The sequence below is a fragment of the Macrobrachium nipponense genome, chromosome 16 (assembly GCF_015104395.2).
Source record: "Macrobrachium nipponense isolate FS-2020 chromosome 16, ASM1510439v2, whole genome shotgun sequence".
NCBI classification, from domain to species: Eukaryota; Metazoa; Arthropoda; class Malacostraca; order Decapoda; family Palaemonidae; genus Macrobrachium; species Macrobrachium nipponense.
The window spans coordinates 13268635-13283715 of record NC_087209.1 but is presented as its reverse complement, the minus strand read 5'-3'; the positions used below and the strand labels follow the sequence as shown (position 1 = coordinate 13283715).

The 15081-nt window shown below is 35.3% G+C and overlaps 1 protein-coding gene across 1 annotated transcript in view; it reads left to right on the top strand.

The window, feature by feature from the left end:
- Positions 1 to 10991, top strand: part of LOC135195270 (cilia- and flagella-associated protein 251-like) — a 36818-nt gene extending 25827 nt beyond the window's left edge. Inside the window, exons 3-4 of the mRNA XM_064221529.1 lie at positions 4017 to 4151; positions 10926 to 10991. Coding sequence (XP_064077599.1) covers positions 4017 to 4151; positions 10926 to 10991 — 201 coding nt within the window. The remainder of the gene's footprint in view (positions 1 to 4016; positions 4152 to 10925) is intronic.
- Positions 10992 to 15081: the final 4090 nt, after the last annotated feature.

Genomic DNA, 15081 nt, shown 5'->3' with positions numbered 1-15081 from the left:
AGAAATGACCTTCCAGTGCATATGTGTAACAATACAGGTTTTTAGGATTTACAGCGGAGTCAGTGGCTCTGCAAAATTCATGTGGATTCAGACGCACTTTTGCCTCCAAGCAAAAGAGCCTTTTCAGGATAAACACAGTTTCCATTAAATGTGTTGCAGCGTCAGGCTGAGCAAAACATCGCAGAAGCTTTACTGGAGTTTTGTGGTCGTGAATCGACGTCTGGTTTGACGGTTAAGAAAACAGAATTAGGGAAATCTGATGACACCGCATTTCTGCCTGAGTTTTCATTGTTTTCCCTTTTAACCATTTTATATATACATTCACAAATATGCAGACACATTATATATAAATTTTATAGGTGTATATATATGTAAATAAATTCTTCTGTTAAAGCAGGATACGTCTCAAGTATAAAAGACCCATTAAAACACTGGTTTAAAGCTAAGGACTATATTTCGGTGGACTGCCTCCACCCTTATCAAGTAGTGAATCACTACATGCTAAGGGTGGGAGTCAGTCCACTGAAACATAGTCTTTAGCTTTAAACCAAAGTGTTTTAATGGACCTTTTATACTTCATATATATATATATATATATATATATATATATATATATATATATATATATATATAATAATAGTTTGGATAGATAGATAGATATGGTTCTGAGTGTGTGTCTATGTGTACATATTAGGTACAGAAGGATGATTGAAACGGAAGAATCAAGGAATAAAGAAAAATAAACAAGGCGCAGAGAAAGCAGAGGGAACTGAAGATAAGCTTTCCAAGTTATGACCATTCAACAATCTTCGAATGGTGACACCAAAACAGAGCAGAGTCGACGGAAATTCAGTTTATCTAAGAAAGCTTGAACAACTATTGAGCGCCTATAGTAGATTCACATCGACCATGCATTTGATGTTTAGGCCAGTCCCTTACGACGCTCCTGATTGGCTGTTGATAAGCCAATCACAGGGCTTGAAACTCTCAGCCTCTCTCGAGAGTTCACATGGGCAGGATGTACGTTTCACCTCTCCTGAGGGATACGTTTGAAAGACGTATTCCTCAGGAAAGGTGGAACATACATCCTGCCTATGTGAACTCTCTCGAGAAACTGAGAGTTTCCAGCCCTGTGATTGGCTTATCAACAGCCAATCAGGAGCGTCGTAAGGGACTGGCCTAGACATCAAATGCATGGTTGATGTGTATCTACTATATTATTTTAAAACTTGACACCAGGTAATAGGTGACTTTTTACGCCGAGGGAAAAATGACGTATTGAAATGAGGATTTATTTTTTATGTAGCCTTGAACTTCTCACAGGAAATTGATCGTTGCAAAAAGAAGCAGTTGAGATAAGGAGAGAAAAGTGAGTTTCAAAGAAATAGGAGCTGTCTATGTAGATGTTTTTTTTTCTTTTTGAGAAAAGGTTGTGTCAGCAGTTTCAAAGTACAGAAGTTCATTTATGGCTTTTGTGGTTTGTAGGAAAGTTGGGGAAAGATTTGAGAAAACAGTTTTTGTGATTGAAGAAGAGCTTAAGTAATTGCAACTAGAAGGGATAGTCTGTGACTGGGTTTATTCTTATCATGGATAAAGATAGTAGGAACACATATGAGTTCGAGATATTCTAGTATGGAATTACAACGAATAAAAAGAAAGAGAAGAGCATTTAATTCTTTGTGTTTATTTTTTACATTTCATCGGATTTTGCATCATTCATGCGATCAAGATTATATAAAACTTGTGTTTTATATCATCTTGAGAAAATGAAGAATCTGTTTTATTATGTTGCGGATCATTCGGCTTCCGAGAAGAATTTTAGCTCAACTGCTTACACTCGCTTACCTGGCACAGGGGACACGACCTAGGATTCAGATGTGATGACGCCTTTCCTTTCGTCACTCACCTCTCTCTCTCTCTCTCTGTCTTTCTTGCTTTTTCAGTCTCAAATGTCGAAGGATTCATGTTTCATTATCAAAATTAAATATACAATTAAAACCCCTTGAGAAAAATGTTAAGAATTTACGATTATTTTTCAACTAAGGCTAAAATTAACATAAAAATTCTTTATATGGGAAAAACAATGAAATAAGCATGACTATACTCTGTTTTTTTTTCATCTGTCCACCCGCCTGTGGTGTTTTTGTATGGCAACACTGCGTCCCGGGCTTTAGATAGTCACATTCAGCTTACATTCAACGATTATAATATCCTATTTCGAATATTAACGGTGTAATTCGCATACAGTAAATTATTAAAACACTTTTCAGTTGCAATGTACACCCAGATATCCTTTTATTTACCTAAAACTTACACATAGCGTAACTATCTAAAGCCCGGGACGCAGTGTTGCCATACAAAAACACCACAGGCGGATGGACAGATGAAAAAAAACAGAGTATAGTCATCGTTGCATCTGACCACTTTTAGTTGGTTTGGTTCCACAAATAATTGTGCCATATCATTTTTGCTGTGCTAAAACTCTGAAAGAGCGAAAGTTCTAAAATGTTTACAATACACATGATCTAGTAGTAAGTATTTACATATATATAAATATATACATACGTACATACATACACACACACACACACACACAAAACTATATAATATATATATAATCTATATATATATATTATATATATATATATATATATATATATATATATATATATATCACATATATATATATACATAATATATATATATATATATATATATATATATATATATATATATATATATATATATATATATATATATATATATATGTGTGTGTGTGTGTGTGTGTGTGTGACTTGTTGGTTTTCGTCGAAATGTAGTCGTTCACGGAGACGCTCAGGAAGCGATTCCATCTCTCCTGTTATATTGATTTGCTCGTTTCCTTCTCGTATTTTTCTTTATTATTCGTTAAATTCTAAGGCTCATTCGATGTTGATCATGGAAAATTTAATTTTTTTAATCACTTAGTGTTGACACCTACTAAAGTCTTTTATTTACTCTTTTCTCCTGTGGACTTTATTGCCATATCTTATCTTCATTTTATGAAGATTATATACACACACATATATATATATATATATATATATATATATATATATATATATATATATATATATATATACTGCATAATAGATATATTTGTATTTGTATAGCATTCTGCTTTTCTCTTTACAATGAACTAAAACAGATCAGCTGTGCATTGTTATGATACGTTTTGGTAATCTCGATAACGACCACGAATTTACACGCTGAATAAAAAAAATGGCTATTTTTATGCCATACTCTCTATGCAATAGACTTCATTTCCTCTATCCTATGTGATATTTAATGCAATTTCTGTCAAACGAAATCCTTATTCTTTGGAAACTTGACTTTCTAGTCAGTGGCCCCTGGAGGCCTCTTCCGGATGAACAGGATTTATCTTCTGAATAATAATAATAACAGAGTTCCACTAGTTTTCTGTAAAAGAAAACTATTGAGATGCCTTTGTTCGTCCACAGTTTTTCTATTCACCTTCAGATCTTAAAAACTGCTGAGGCTAGAGGGCTGCAGATTGGGATGTAAATCATCCATCCTCCATTCATCAAACATACCTATTTGCAGCCTCTAGCCTCAGTAGTTTTTTATTTCCATGAGCTTACGAAATGAGCCTGTTCAGTAAATACACTTTCACGAAACATAAAAAAAAATTTATTAAGGAACATTTTTAACCTTCCAAAAAAATCACCTGTATAAATTAATCTTTCAAAAAGTAACAAGAAATATTTGAAATTTGGTCAGACGAAACGTTTCATTTCTTTATGGACACACACACACACACACACACATGATTTACGAGAAGGTTTTGTACATCGAAAAGCTCCCAAGAGTTTTTTAATACTGTCTGAATATTTTCAAGTCGGTATTCAGGACCATTCGCTTCATCCTCGCCAGTAACAATGGACTGCAATATCTAAATCCTATGCGCCTTTTAAGTAGCGCGTTAAGCACGATTTTTACGTTTTGAATATCAATAGAAAGAGGAAGAGAAGGAGAAAATGTTGATGGCCAGGAGACGGAAGGGCAGGGGAAATAATAATAATGTAGAAGGAGAAGAAGAAGAAATGGAGAGGATTTTCATTATAGCTGATTCACTTAAGGTAGATTATTGGGTGAGGAGCCCTATTTCTAGAGACGTTTGTTTGGCGGCCTCTGATTGGCTGCTACCGGGAGGAAGGCGGCTCACTCAGTGTCAAATGTTTTCGTCTGCAGCTTAGAAAACTAGCAATATGTTTTTTATGTTTGTTTTTCCTTTTCATCGGATTTTGCATCATTCATGCGATCAAGGTAATGTAAAACTTGTGTTTTTATGAAATAAATTGGTGCGCTCAGATTTTAGATGTCAGTGATATGAGAAGAGAAAATGAAGATTATGCCTTATTTTGTAGCGAATCATCCGGCTTCTGAAAAGACTGTTAGTACAATACTGCTTTCTCTCGCTTACCTGGCACAGGGGACACGACCGGAGATCCAGATCTGATGACGCTTTTGCGTTGATCACTCACCGCTCTCTCTCTCTCTGTCTCTCTATTTTTTGCTTTTCTGTCTCACGTGTCGAACGATTTATGTTTCACTATGAAAATTAAATAGACAATTGAAACTTCTTGAGAATAATGCTATGAAATTACGATTATTTTTCAACTAAGGCTAAAATTAACATAAAAATTCTATATATGGGAAAAACAATGAAATAAGCATGACTAGTCATCGTTGTGTCTGCCTTCTTGTAGATCAGTTTGTTTGTTTGTTTTCTCGTATATCATTTTTGCAGTGCTAAACTCTGAAAGAGTGCAAGCACTAAAATGGTTAGTGAATATAACACAATTTAGTGGTCAGTATATATATATATATATATATATATATATATATATATATATATATATATATACATATATATATATATACATATATATATATATATATATATATATATATATATATATTTATATATATTATTACTAGTTCCAGAAGTGAAGCGACAAATTGCAGAGAATTTCGTTCGAAATTCACTAACTGGTAACTACAACACGCAGCAGGAAAACTTATTTTTTTCTACAGTGAAAGCTCTATCAAGCAAAATAAAGCTAACATATGATGCACAAATATCAAATAATGATATTTATTACAATCATAAGAAAAAATTACGGTAATAGTGATTATTTCAAAGTATAGTAATTACCTCAAACTAAAGAAACGAAACAATTTGAAATTTTCCTTCAATACAGGATTACCAATGTATATTTGGAGCAATCAACCATGAATGCACCTAGATTCAACAGAGAAGTTGAGTTTGGTTGGTAGTTCTGATTTTAGCTTCTTGGACCGAGCATAAAACACCATCTTAGAGAAAGGCTCTAACTGCTCTGATACCTTCGGCTTCAGGTGACTAGGCCTAGTTCCCGGCATAGCAAGGCTTACAATGCAGGGCCACTGTCTGTTATTTAGCAAAGATAGAACCATTAGGACCGATAGCAGGCCCTGTCCTTGCACCTGGGAAACAGACTCGCTATATAAAAAATAAGAAAGACGGACGCAAGCAAAACACCTGTAAAATCACTACCTGGTTAAATAGGGAGACGACAGACCCCAACCACCCCTCCCTCCCCCTCTACCTCTACCTCTACCCACAATCCTAACTCCACCTTTTTCACTTCAACCTTTTACCTCAAATCTTCTAATCATATTCAACCGTGAAATTTAAGACTGAATTTGCGTAAGTGGGCGTATCATAAGGGAGTGGTATCACCCAAATTCATATTTCCACGGGCAACCAGTAATCAGTTTGATTCAGTCAAGCATTATTGTATAACAGAAATTCATGAGTTTTTTGGGAATATATATATATATATATATATATATATATATATATATATATATATATTAAAGAATCACCCTGAGCATGACCAATAGGACTAGTGCTCGATCCTTAAAACAGCCCTCTGGTTATTCTTGACTAGATAAAAAGGTCCTGAGAGAGAGAGAGAGAGAGAGAGCATAACTGGAGATACTCGAATTAAAATAATGCTCGCCAAGCATATTCACACTCCGGATCGTTTGGACAAGAATAGTCTCACTTATGCACTAAAAAAAAAGGTGGAAACCAACGAAAATTCTTGTTTGATGAGACCCTGAAGGCAATTCCACATGCAAAAATTCGCACAACTGAGGAATTCGATGAAATTATTAAATAACAAACTGGAAATATATTCCTTGATTCTTGACATAGGCCTAACCATGTACCTAATGTGAAACGCGCATTTAACTTGGATTTCTTCTTTTTTTCACACCAACTTGTGTCTTATTTATATTTCATTTAATCCGATGCTAAACTTCTTTGTGCATTGTCAAAAGAAATCATAACTTTCGATATGACGCTATAAAAGTAGAAAGTTAATTTACAAATCACATTTGGCCAATGCTTATGCACTCGGTTCCTGCTGCCACTCAATGGTGAACACTCGATATCACACATAGAGAGCCGCAGATGTTGATACGGGAATTTTTTTTTCTTTGAGGGGGGTTTATTTTTCTTTTAATAAACAATTATTGAACTAACATTGACCATTCACCGGGGAAATACCTTCTGTGGGTCTACAGTTAATCACTGATAGTTATTATCAGATAAAGCGGATGACAATAATTGGAATAAAATATACTAACTGGCAACCCCACGAGGTTTTCTTAAAAAAGTACTATCAATTTTGAAATTTGTCGCTTCACTTCTGGAAATTTGTCGCTTCACTTCTGGAACTTACTGTACCAGCCAATCAGGGGCCGCAAAATAAACGACTAGTAGGAATAGGGTTCACCCATGAATCTACCTGAAGTGAATCAGCTATAGTAGCAGTAGTCATATGAGGAGGATTAGATAACAAAGGAGCAAGAAGATGCAGGGAGAAAAATGCGAGAAGAAGATGCAGATTCTAGACAAAAAGTAGTCGTCCAAGGAGACGCTCAAGAAGCTATTCCATGTCTCCTGTTGTTCTGATTTGCTCGCTTTCTTCTCGTATTTTTCTTTATTATTGATGTTGATCACCATGAAAAATTTAATTGTTTTTTAATCACTTAGTGCTGATACCTTGCATCACTAACATCATCTAAATTGCATTACTACGTTTTAGATGAGATTAATGTTTTTTATGTGAAGTACTTTAACATAAGAAACATTAAGCTCCTCTAAAATGTAGTAATGCAATTTGAAGTCGAAGCAACGAGATTTAAGTAAAATTAACTTTTTTCTTTTCCACCGTTCAGCTATTATATATGTGTATGTATATATATATATATATATATATATATATATATATATATATACATAAACATATATATAAACATATATATATATATATATATATTATTATATATATATAAAACATATATATATAAACTATATATATATATATATATATATATATATATATATATATATATATCTAATAATATATATATATATATATATATATCTATATATATATATATATATATATATATTATATATATTAAATATATATATATATATACATATATATATATATATATATATATATATATTATATATATATATATATATATATTATAATATATATATATATTATATATATATATATATATATATATATATATATATATATATATATATATATATATATATATATATATATATAATAGCTGAAGGGTGGAAAAGAAAAAGAGTTAATTTTACTTAAATCTCGTTGCTTTGACTCTACCCCTACCTGGCATCCATCACTGATGCCCTAAGATGGGTATGATAGAAGTGACAGCAACAAGTGACCCAAAGATAAATGAGAAGACGTCCTTCCCCATGACCTGAAGAATCATTTATTCCTCAGTTAGAAACGAAACAGAAATTGGACTTCGATGCCATACTTATATTTCTCCCGCGAATAAACTTCGTACCCAGATGGCATCGGGTATTGAGGTCACGAGTGACATCAGTTACCTGAGAACGACTCATCATTGACAGTTTATGTCCTGAGTTGAGTGACTGTAATTACCTCCTCCAACGAAGCCTAAGAAGGTTATTTTATTTATTTATTTAGTTTTACCTTCTGTCAATCTATCTGTACTGTATTAGTAAGGAATATCACCACAGGTGAACTGAGTGCAAATATACCCATTACTTTGATCCTTTCAAGACGTGATTATCATGCGAATTTAATGGCTCCAGAAATAGCCGTTCGTTGCCATGGAAACCATTGTAACGCTGATGTATTTCTTGAAGGTAACCTTTTAAACATACAAGCCAAGTTTCATCAAATTCTGTCGTCACCTTCTGAAGGTAACATTCTTGAAGATGAGCAAATTAAGAGGTTTAATTCGCTGGTTTTGCTATGCGTCTAATGTATCACCAAAGTGATACTTTAGCTTATTTCGGCCGGATCTCTCTCTCTCTCTCTCTCTCTCTCTCTCTCTCTCTCTCTCTGTCTCATGTGGTGTCAGATTTTGTTGTCCTTATTCCTATCTCTTTATGTTATTGTAAAAGTGCGTTACCGCTCGCATGTGACGTTCGCATCTTTCACTGTTTTTGTTATCGTTGTTTTGTGTCCACTCGGTTATTGACTTACCTTCTAGTTTTTTTTTCGTATTAGCATACGTGAAAATTTGTTTGTCTTTGTGCTCGCTTATTGCTTTCTTCTGTAGGTGAAGTAGACGTTGCTTTCGTGAGATGTTCGAACTAACAGTACAGAATCTCAAACAATCTTTAAAACTTGTCTGTCTAAGTTAAGTATATCTTAGTTTTACCAGACCACTGAGCTGATTAACAGCTCTCTGAGGGCTGGGCCCGAAGGATTAGATATTTTTACGTGGCTAGGAACCAATTAGTTACTTAGCAATGGGACCTACAGCTTACTGTGGGACCCGAACCACATCAAGAAATGAATTTCTATCACCAGCAATAGATTCCTCTGATTTCTCGTTGGCAGAGCGGGGAATCAAACTCGGACCCTGAGATCGGTAGTCGAGCACGTAACCGACCCGTCGAACGAGGAACTAACTTGCTGTCTGCGCATAATATCAATGACGACCTGGTTAGCACCTTGGGAGGCAGGCGAATGTAATGCAAACTTTTCTTCTTCTTCTTCTTCTTCTTCTTCTTCTTCTTCTTCTATTCCTCTAATGCCACCGATACACAATTTTCAAGTGATGACCGAGAAACGTTCGATTGGACTTATGAATTTAAAATTCATCGGTTTCAAGGTCTTGCCGCGGCTGCGTTTGCTCTAATAAAGCTGTAAAAGAATGTAGATTTTTCTTCTGAATCAGCAGTAATAATTCTGTTCTTAATTTTCATGATTAACAAAGGCCCCTAATTACAACAGCGTCCTTCACTTCAGATAGTCTCTACCTCAAAAGGACGGTTGAACTATAAGCCAATATCTTTCCCGCGAACTGAATACGACTCTTAAGTCTCACTGGAGAGCTAAGTAAGTTAGATCATTGGTCTAGTGAAGCCACTTCGCAATAACAGCAATTTCTCACAGGCGCTTCGAGATAATGTGAACTAGAATATCAAGTGTCACCTGTTTGTATCTCAAACGCTGTTCTCTTCGTCATTTCAGAATTATCATATGTCCAACTCTGAAAGGCAGGATTACCATCCAGTTTGGAGACAAGTTGACACCATGCTTTATCGATATTATTTTCTTAGGTCTTGTGAACATAGTTATCAACTGGATCAGGCACTGCATAACTATGTGTTGTAGGTGTCTGTCTGTGTTATATAATACACAACAGAAAGCAACAATTCTTTCTCACATAACAATATTCAATCAGTATTTCAATATTTACAATCATAGCACATGAACCCTAGAAGTCATTCCCATCACTGAAAACATCACTTTGCTTCATTTGATATTTATTAGCACTTGCAAAGCCCCAAAACCTTTTCAGTCATTCGGAATACACCTGTCTTGTACAAATGAACGCTAAAACTTCCTTCTCTTTGGGTGTAAATAACACATGAGTTCCGGAAATACCAGGCACTCGGGAACCCTGGAATGGATGTGACGAGTATTCCTAGACACCTGAGAGAGAGAGAGAGAGGAAGGGAGGAGAGAGGATGAGAGAGAGAGAGAGAGAGAGAGAGAGAGAGAGAGAGAACTTCAAACTGATGCTTGTTGTTTCGCCAATGCATCGTGCATCGTGCATCTGTGTATATATATATATATATTATATATATATTATATCTGTGTGTGTGTGTTCTGCACCTTAGAGAGAGAGAGAGGAGGAGGGGGGGGGGGGTTACAGTACATAGGAAGCGTATATATTGTGAGTGGAGTTGTTACCTAAACGCCTATAATCTATGGATGAAGTGTACCTATTCATTTATATGCTAAATCATTTCTAACGTTAATAAGTCCATTTTAGTGAAAGAACTGAATTTCTGTTAATTAAACTGAGTTTTCAGATAAGGCATACATAGCCATTAATTAGATTAAATCCGTTAGAATTTCGTGGATGAATTAAACGGCAAACTTTGGCAGTAATAATTCAAAATTAATGGACATGTTTTTGGCATTTTTACTACTGTTCTACATCGAATTAATGCCTCCAGTTATTAGTACTGTGTTTCCATATTGATAAATGCTGGAAGTACTACAATGAGGCCGATTCCAGCCTCTTTAACGCAACAGTACCCTCTCTCTGGAAACTATCAATTTGGGATGGCTTTTTTTTTTAAATCCAGTCCTGAACAATAGATACGATTTGAAATATTCAGTTCATTGATAAATGACCTCGTATGACAGATAGGGGGGATCTGACTGGCTCTGCTGACATGTGTAGCTATTATCGGAGTTCATGATGATAAAATGTCAGCGCTGACGATGAGGGTAATAGCATTAATGAGGCTTCGGCCTTGAAAGCGATACCGCCTGTTTGCTGCTGCTGCTGATGATGATGATGATGATGATGATGATGCCGACGTCTGATGATGATGATGATGATGATGATGATGATGCCGACGTAATAATAATAATCGCATTGATGATTATGTTAATTAGAGGGTGGGTATGGTAGGGACATTGTTGGGTTCGTACCCTCCTGTGCCTCTAAGACTTGCGACAATATATTTGTTAATATATGTGTGTGGATGTGTATGTATGTGATTATATAATGTGTATATTATACGACCCTTCCTTGTTCTCTCAGTTTCTCTTGTATCAGTCAGTTTGCTAAGTAAAGGACGTTGAGTCGAAAGATCTTGCAGCTACTCCAGTGTTTCACTTCCTTCGTGGTTTATATTTTTATCTGTGCATTTCTCACGTTCCACACTTTCTTGATTCAGTTACACACACACACACACACACACACACACACACACACACACACACACACACACACATATATATATATATATATATATATATATATATATATATATATATATATATGAAGAAAGTTACAACCAAGAAGGAAAATTGAAATACTGGAGATGTTAAGTACTTTCGTCTTATTACCAAGACATGGTCACAGCAACTATAGAGATACACAGAAGCTAGGGCCTATATAAATGGTAGGTACGAGTCATAAAGGATTACAAAAAGGTCGGGAGGTCACAGAACGGTCAACAGATTAAAATCGAAATCTACTTATGGGTAATCCTCTTTATTCTGTCCTTCAGTTTCTTCTGGAACATAGTATGTTTTATGATCGGGTCGAAAGAAAAAAGAAAATGATCCTTGACTTATATTCAAATTATTCACTGAATCAAACCAAATTTTCCTTCGTGGCTGTAACTTTGTTTGTATAATCATCACGTTTTTTTATTTCTTCGGGATTTAAAATCAAACGCGCACGCACACACACACACACACACACACACACACACCACACACACACACACATATATATTATATATATATATATATATATATATATATATATATATTATCATATATATATGTATATATGGATTTAGTATGTATAATTTGGACACAGGTTGTAAACTCACGAAGCAGTTGTTAATATTATATTACATTAGCATACGTAAAACGATTCTACCAACTAATGAAATTCCGTCGTATTACCTTGCTCCAATCAGTAATTTTATTTAATTAGCTATGTATGATATTACATTACCACAATGAGAAAGCTTCCGTTTCGTTGGCTGATTAAAATAAAGAGTACACAATTCGTAAATTACTGTAATTGTATTATCATAATAGTTATTTAGAAAATTATGCTAGTCAAAGCAAATAGATAGAATTTCCCGTTCGCCAGATAACTTCGTAACCTTTGCATGACCATACTCTGTCCTCAATTGAAAACGCCCATTTGGCCACGACTCTCTAGAGAGCCTTTGCCTGCCGTTTAGCAATGCAAATGAATAGTTTGCAATTCCGTTTTCCGAGTAGCAACAGAAGAAGAAGAAGAAGAAAAAGATTAGTTTTCGTTTCGAAGCGTTCGATCACCGCGAGTGTTTGTCGAGCGTTGACCGAGACCCGATTCGATCAGCGTCTCGTCTTATTTGGTCGGTTCTCTGTGCTGAAGCTTCGCTGTTTCGATTTTGGAGTTCGAGTCATCGGGATGGCTTCAGATAATTAATGAACGTGAAATCATTTTGTATGTTACATAACGTCATTTATGATAACTCTATCTCTGTTGTTTCATCTTTATTTTTAATTTATTCTCTTTCTCATTAAAGCCTTGGGACAGTCTTCGTTTAAACGCCTACAAACATTTCATTATTATCAACATTTTCGTTCCTTTGCAATATATATAGTGACATTGTAACCGTCTTGTTCCACTCCCGAGTAGATGGATAGATCCATAGGGCAGCAATATGTAAATTGAATCTCCAGTGTCGATAATAGAATCTCTCTCTCTCTCTCTCTCTCTCTCTCTCTCTCTCTCTCTCTCTCTCTCTCTCTTCTATAAAATCGAAAGAATCTTGGAGTAAATTTTCCAGGTCGTTTCCTGATCCCAAGAGAAGTAGGTCGTCCATGCAAGACGTTCCCAAATAATAGTATTTTTCTCCCAAAACAAGTGAATGGTGATTGCCTCCTATTAAGGGCATAAGAGAGAATGGGAGGTATTGCAAGAACGAAGGGGTACAAAGAAATAAAAGGCCATGAGAGAGCCCACACAGAAAGCAGAGAGAGAAAATAAACGCGGCCTTGGGTCTAGAATTGCATAGTCAGTCTGTTAGTGGTCATAGAAATGTCAGTTTTTAGCAGGTAAATTATTGTTAAAGGCAGTTCAAATCAAATATGCCCCCTGATTCATTTTAACAATCAGAAATGAATTTTGATGGATGAATTTTTATAAAATTCAACTTTGTGCTTTAGTATCGCATCAAACCGTTTTGTTTTAGAATGTCTTTTTAATCAAATTAATAACTGTACTACCTCATGTTAACAAATGATTTTTTTTAATTTATCAAAACCAATATCTTTAAACGTCCATGTACTGTCAGTGTTATAAAAAAAGGTTTTAAAAAATATGCATACAAAGCTTCCGTCGTAAATATTGCAAAACCGAGGAGCATTTTGAGTAGGGAGGAGATCTTCATTCCATCTCCTTCCAGCCAGTGGCCTCTCAGAGGGCAGCAGCGTTCCGCCAATGAATCTTGGATATATGCGACAGCATTCCATCCTGCAAACGGAAATTTATTGCGGATTGCCTGACTTCAAGGAAAAGGTCAGTTTTGACGGCGCCAGTACTTCTTGCGCTGTGGAAATAGATAGGCGGTGTTTTCATTCAGCATGAATTTTTGTTTTCGAATAACTAATTTTTGGTTTTTTGTAAAAGAAAACTATTGAGATGGCATTTTTATTTGTTTTTTTACATTTATTTATTTATTTATTTATTTATTTATTTTTTACCGTCCTCCCTTATTCTGTCCGCCCTCAGATCTTGATTACTATAGAGAGTAGAGGGCTGCAAATTGGTATGCTGTTCATCCACCCTCCAATCATCAGACATACCAAATTGCAACCCTCTAGCCTAAGTAGTTTCTATTTTATTTAAAGTTAAACTCAATCATGATCCCGCGTCTGGCACCACTAAATGTGCCAACAATGCAGGCCACCACCGGGCCGTGGCTGAAAATTACATGGGCCGCGGCTGAAAGTTTCATGGGCTTTGGCTGAGAGTTTCATACAGCATTATACGCTGTATAAAAAAACTCGATTGAGCCGAAGAAACTTTGGCGCACTTTTTACTTATTTTTGTTGAAAACAATTTTGAGAAAATTCTTCAGTTACTCCATTTGTCCCTCCATCTCTGCATCACTTTCTAAGTCTTCTTCTCATCCTCCTGACTAACTCGTTCAAATTATGCACCTTTTTCGTCAAGCTGTCTTGTTCCAGTTTTTCCTTTTGACCAAACCAGCTCATAAACCTCTGAGCCAGTCCTTTCACCTGTACTAATACATCTCAGCAGCTTCAAATATTTCTCTTTTATTCACATTCAACATTCACAAGGGGAGTCGGGCTCAACTCTCCCTCCAGACTTTCCAACTTAGCTTCCATACAGACTTTTCCAAATCTCTTCCAAATATTTTTCACAAAATTGCTACTTTTCGAGGTCAATAGACCTCGCCACTTTCCTTGCTTACCTGTTCTGTGACTCATCTCTAGTTCCATCCGACCATCAGTAAATTTATATATATATATATATATATATATGATATATATATATATATATATATATATATATGCAAACACTTCCTTTTTTATCACCCATCTTACCTTTCATTGCTCCATCTTCCTGGATTCCATTGAACTTCATCACCTTTTGGGACGCTTTTCACTGCAGTTTTTCACTGCAATCCTCCATCAATTCACAATCCACTTTCTTTGATACTTGACCAGTGTCTCTCCCAAGAGGGATTAACGGTTTCTTAGAAACTGCAAATCTCCCTAAGCAACTTATATACTCACAGACACTAACACATTCCACGTATTCTGTCGATTCTGTTACAGGCTACGTTATTTCGTGATATTTAGTTCAAGTCCTGGCATGGCAACATGTTTTCCTAATTGGAATCATACAGTTACCAGAAAAAATGTGACTTTG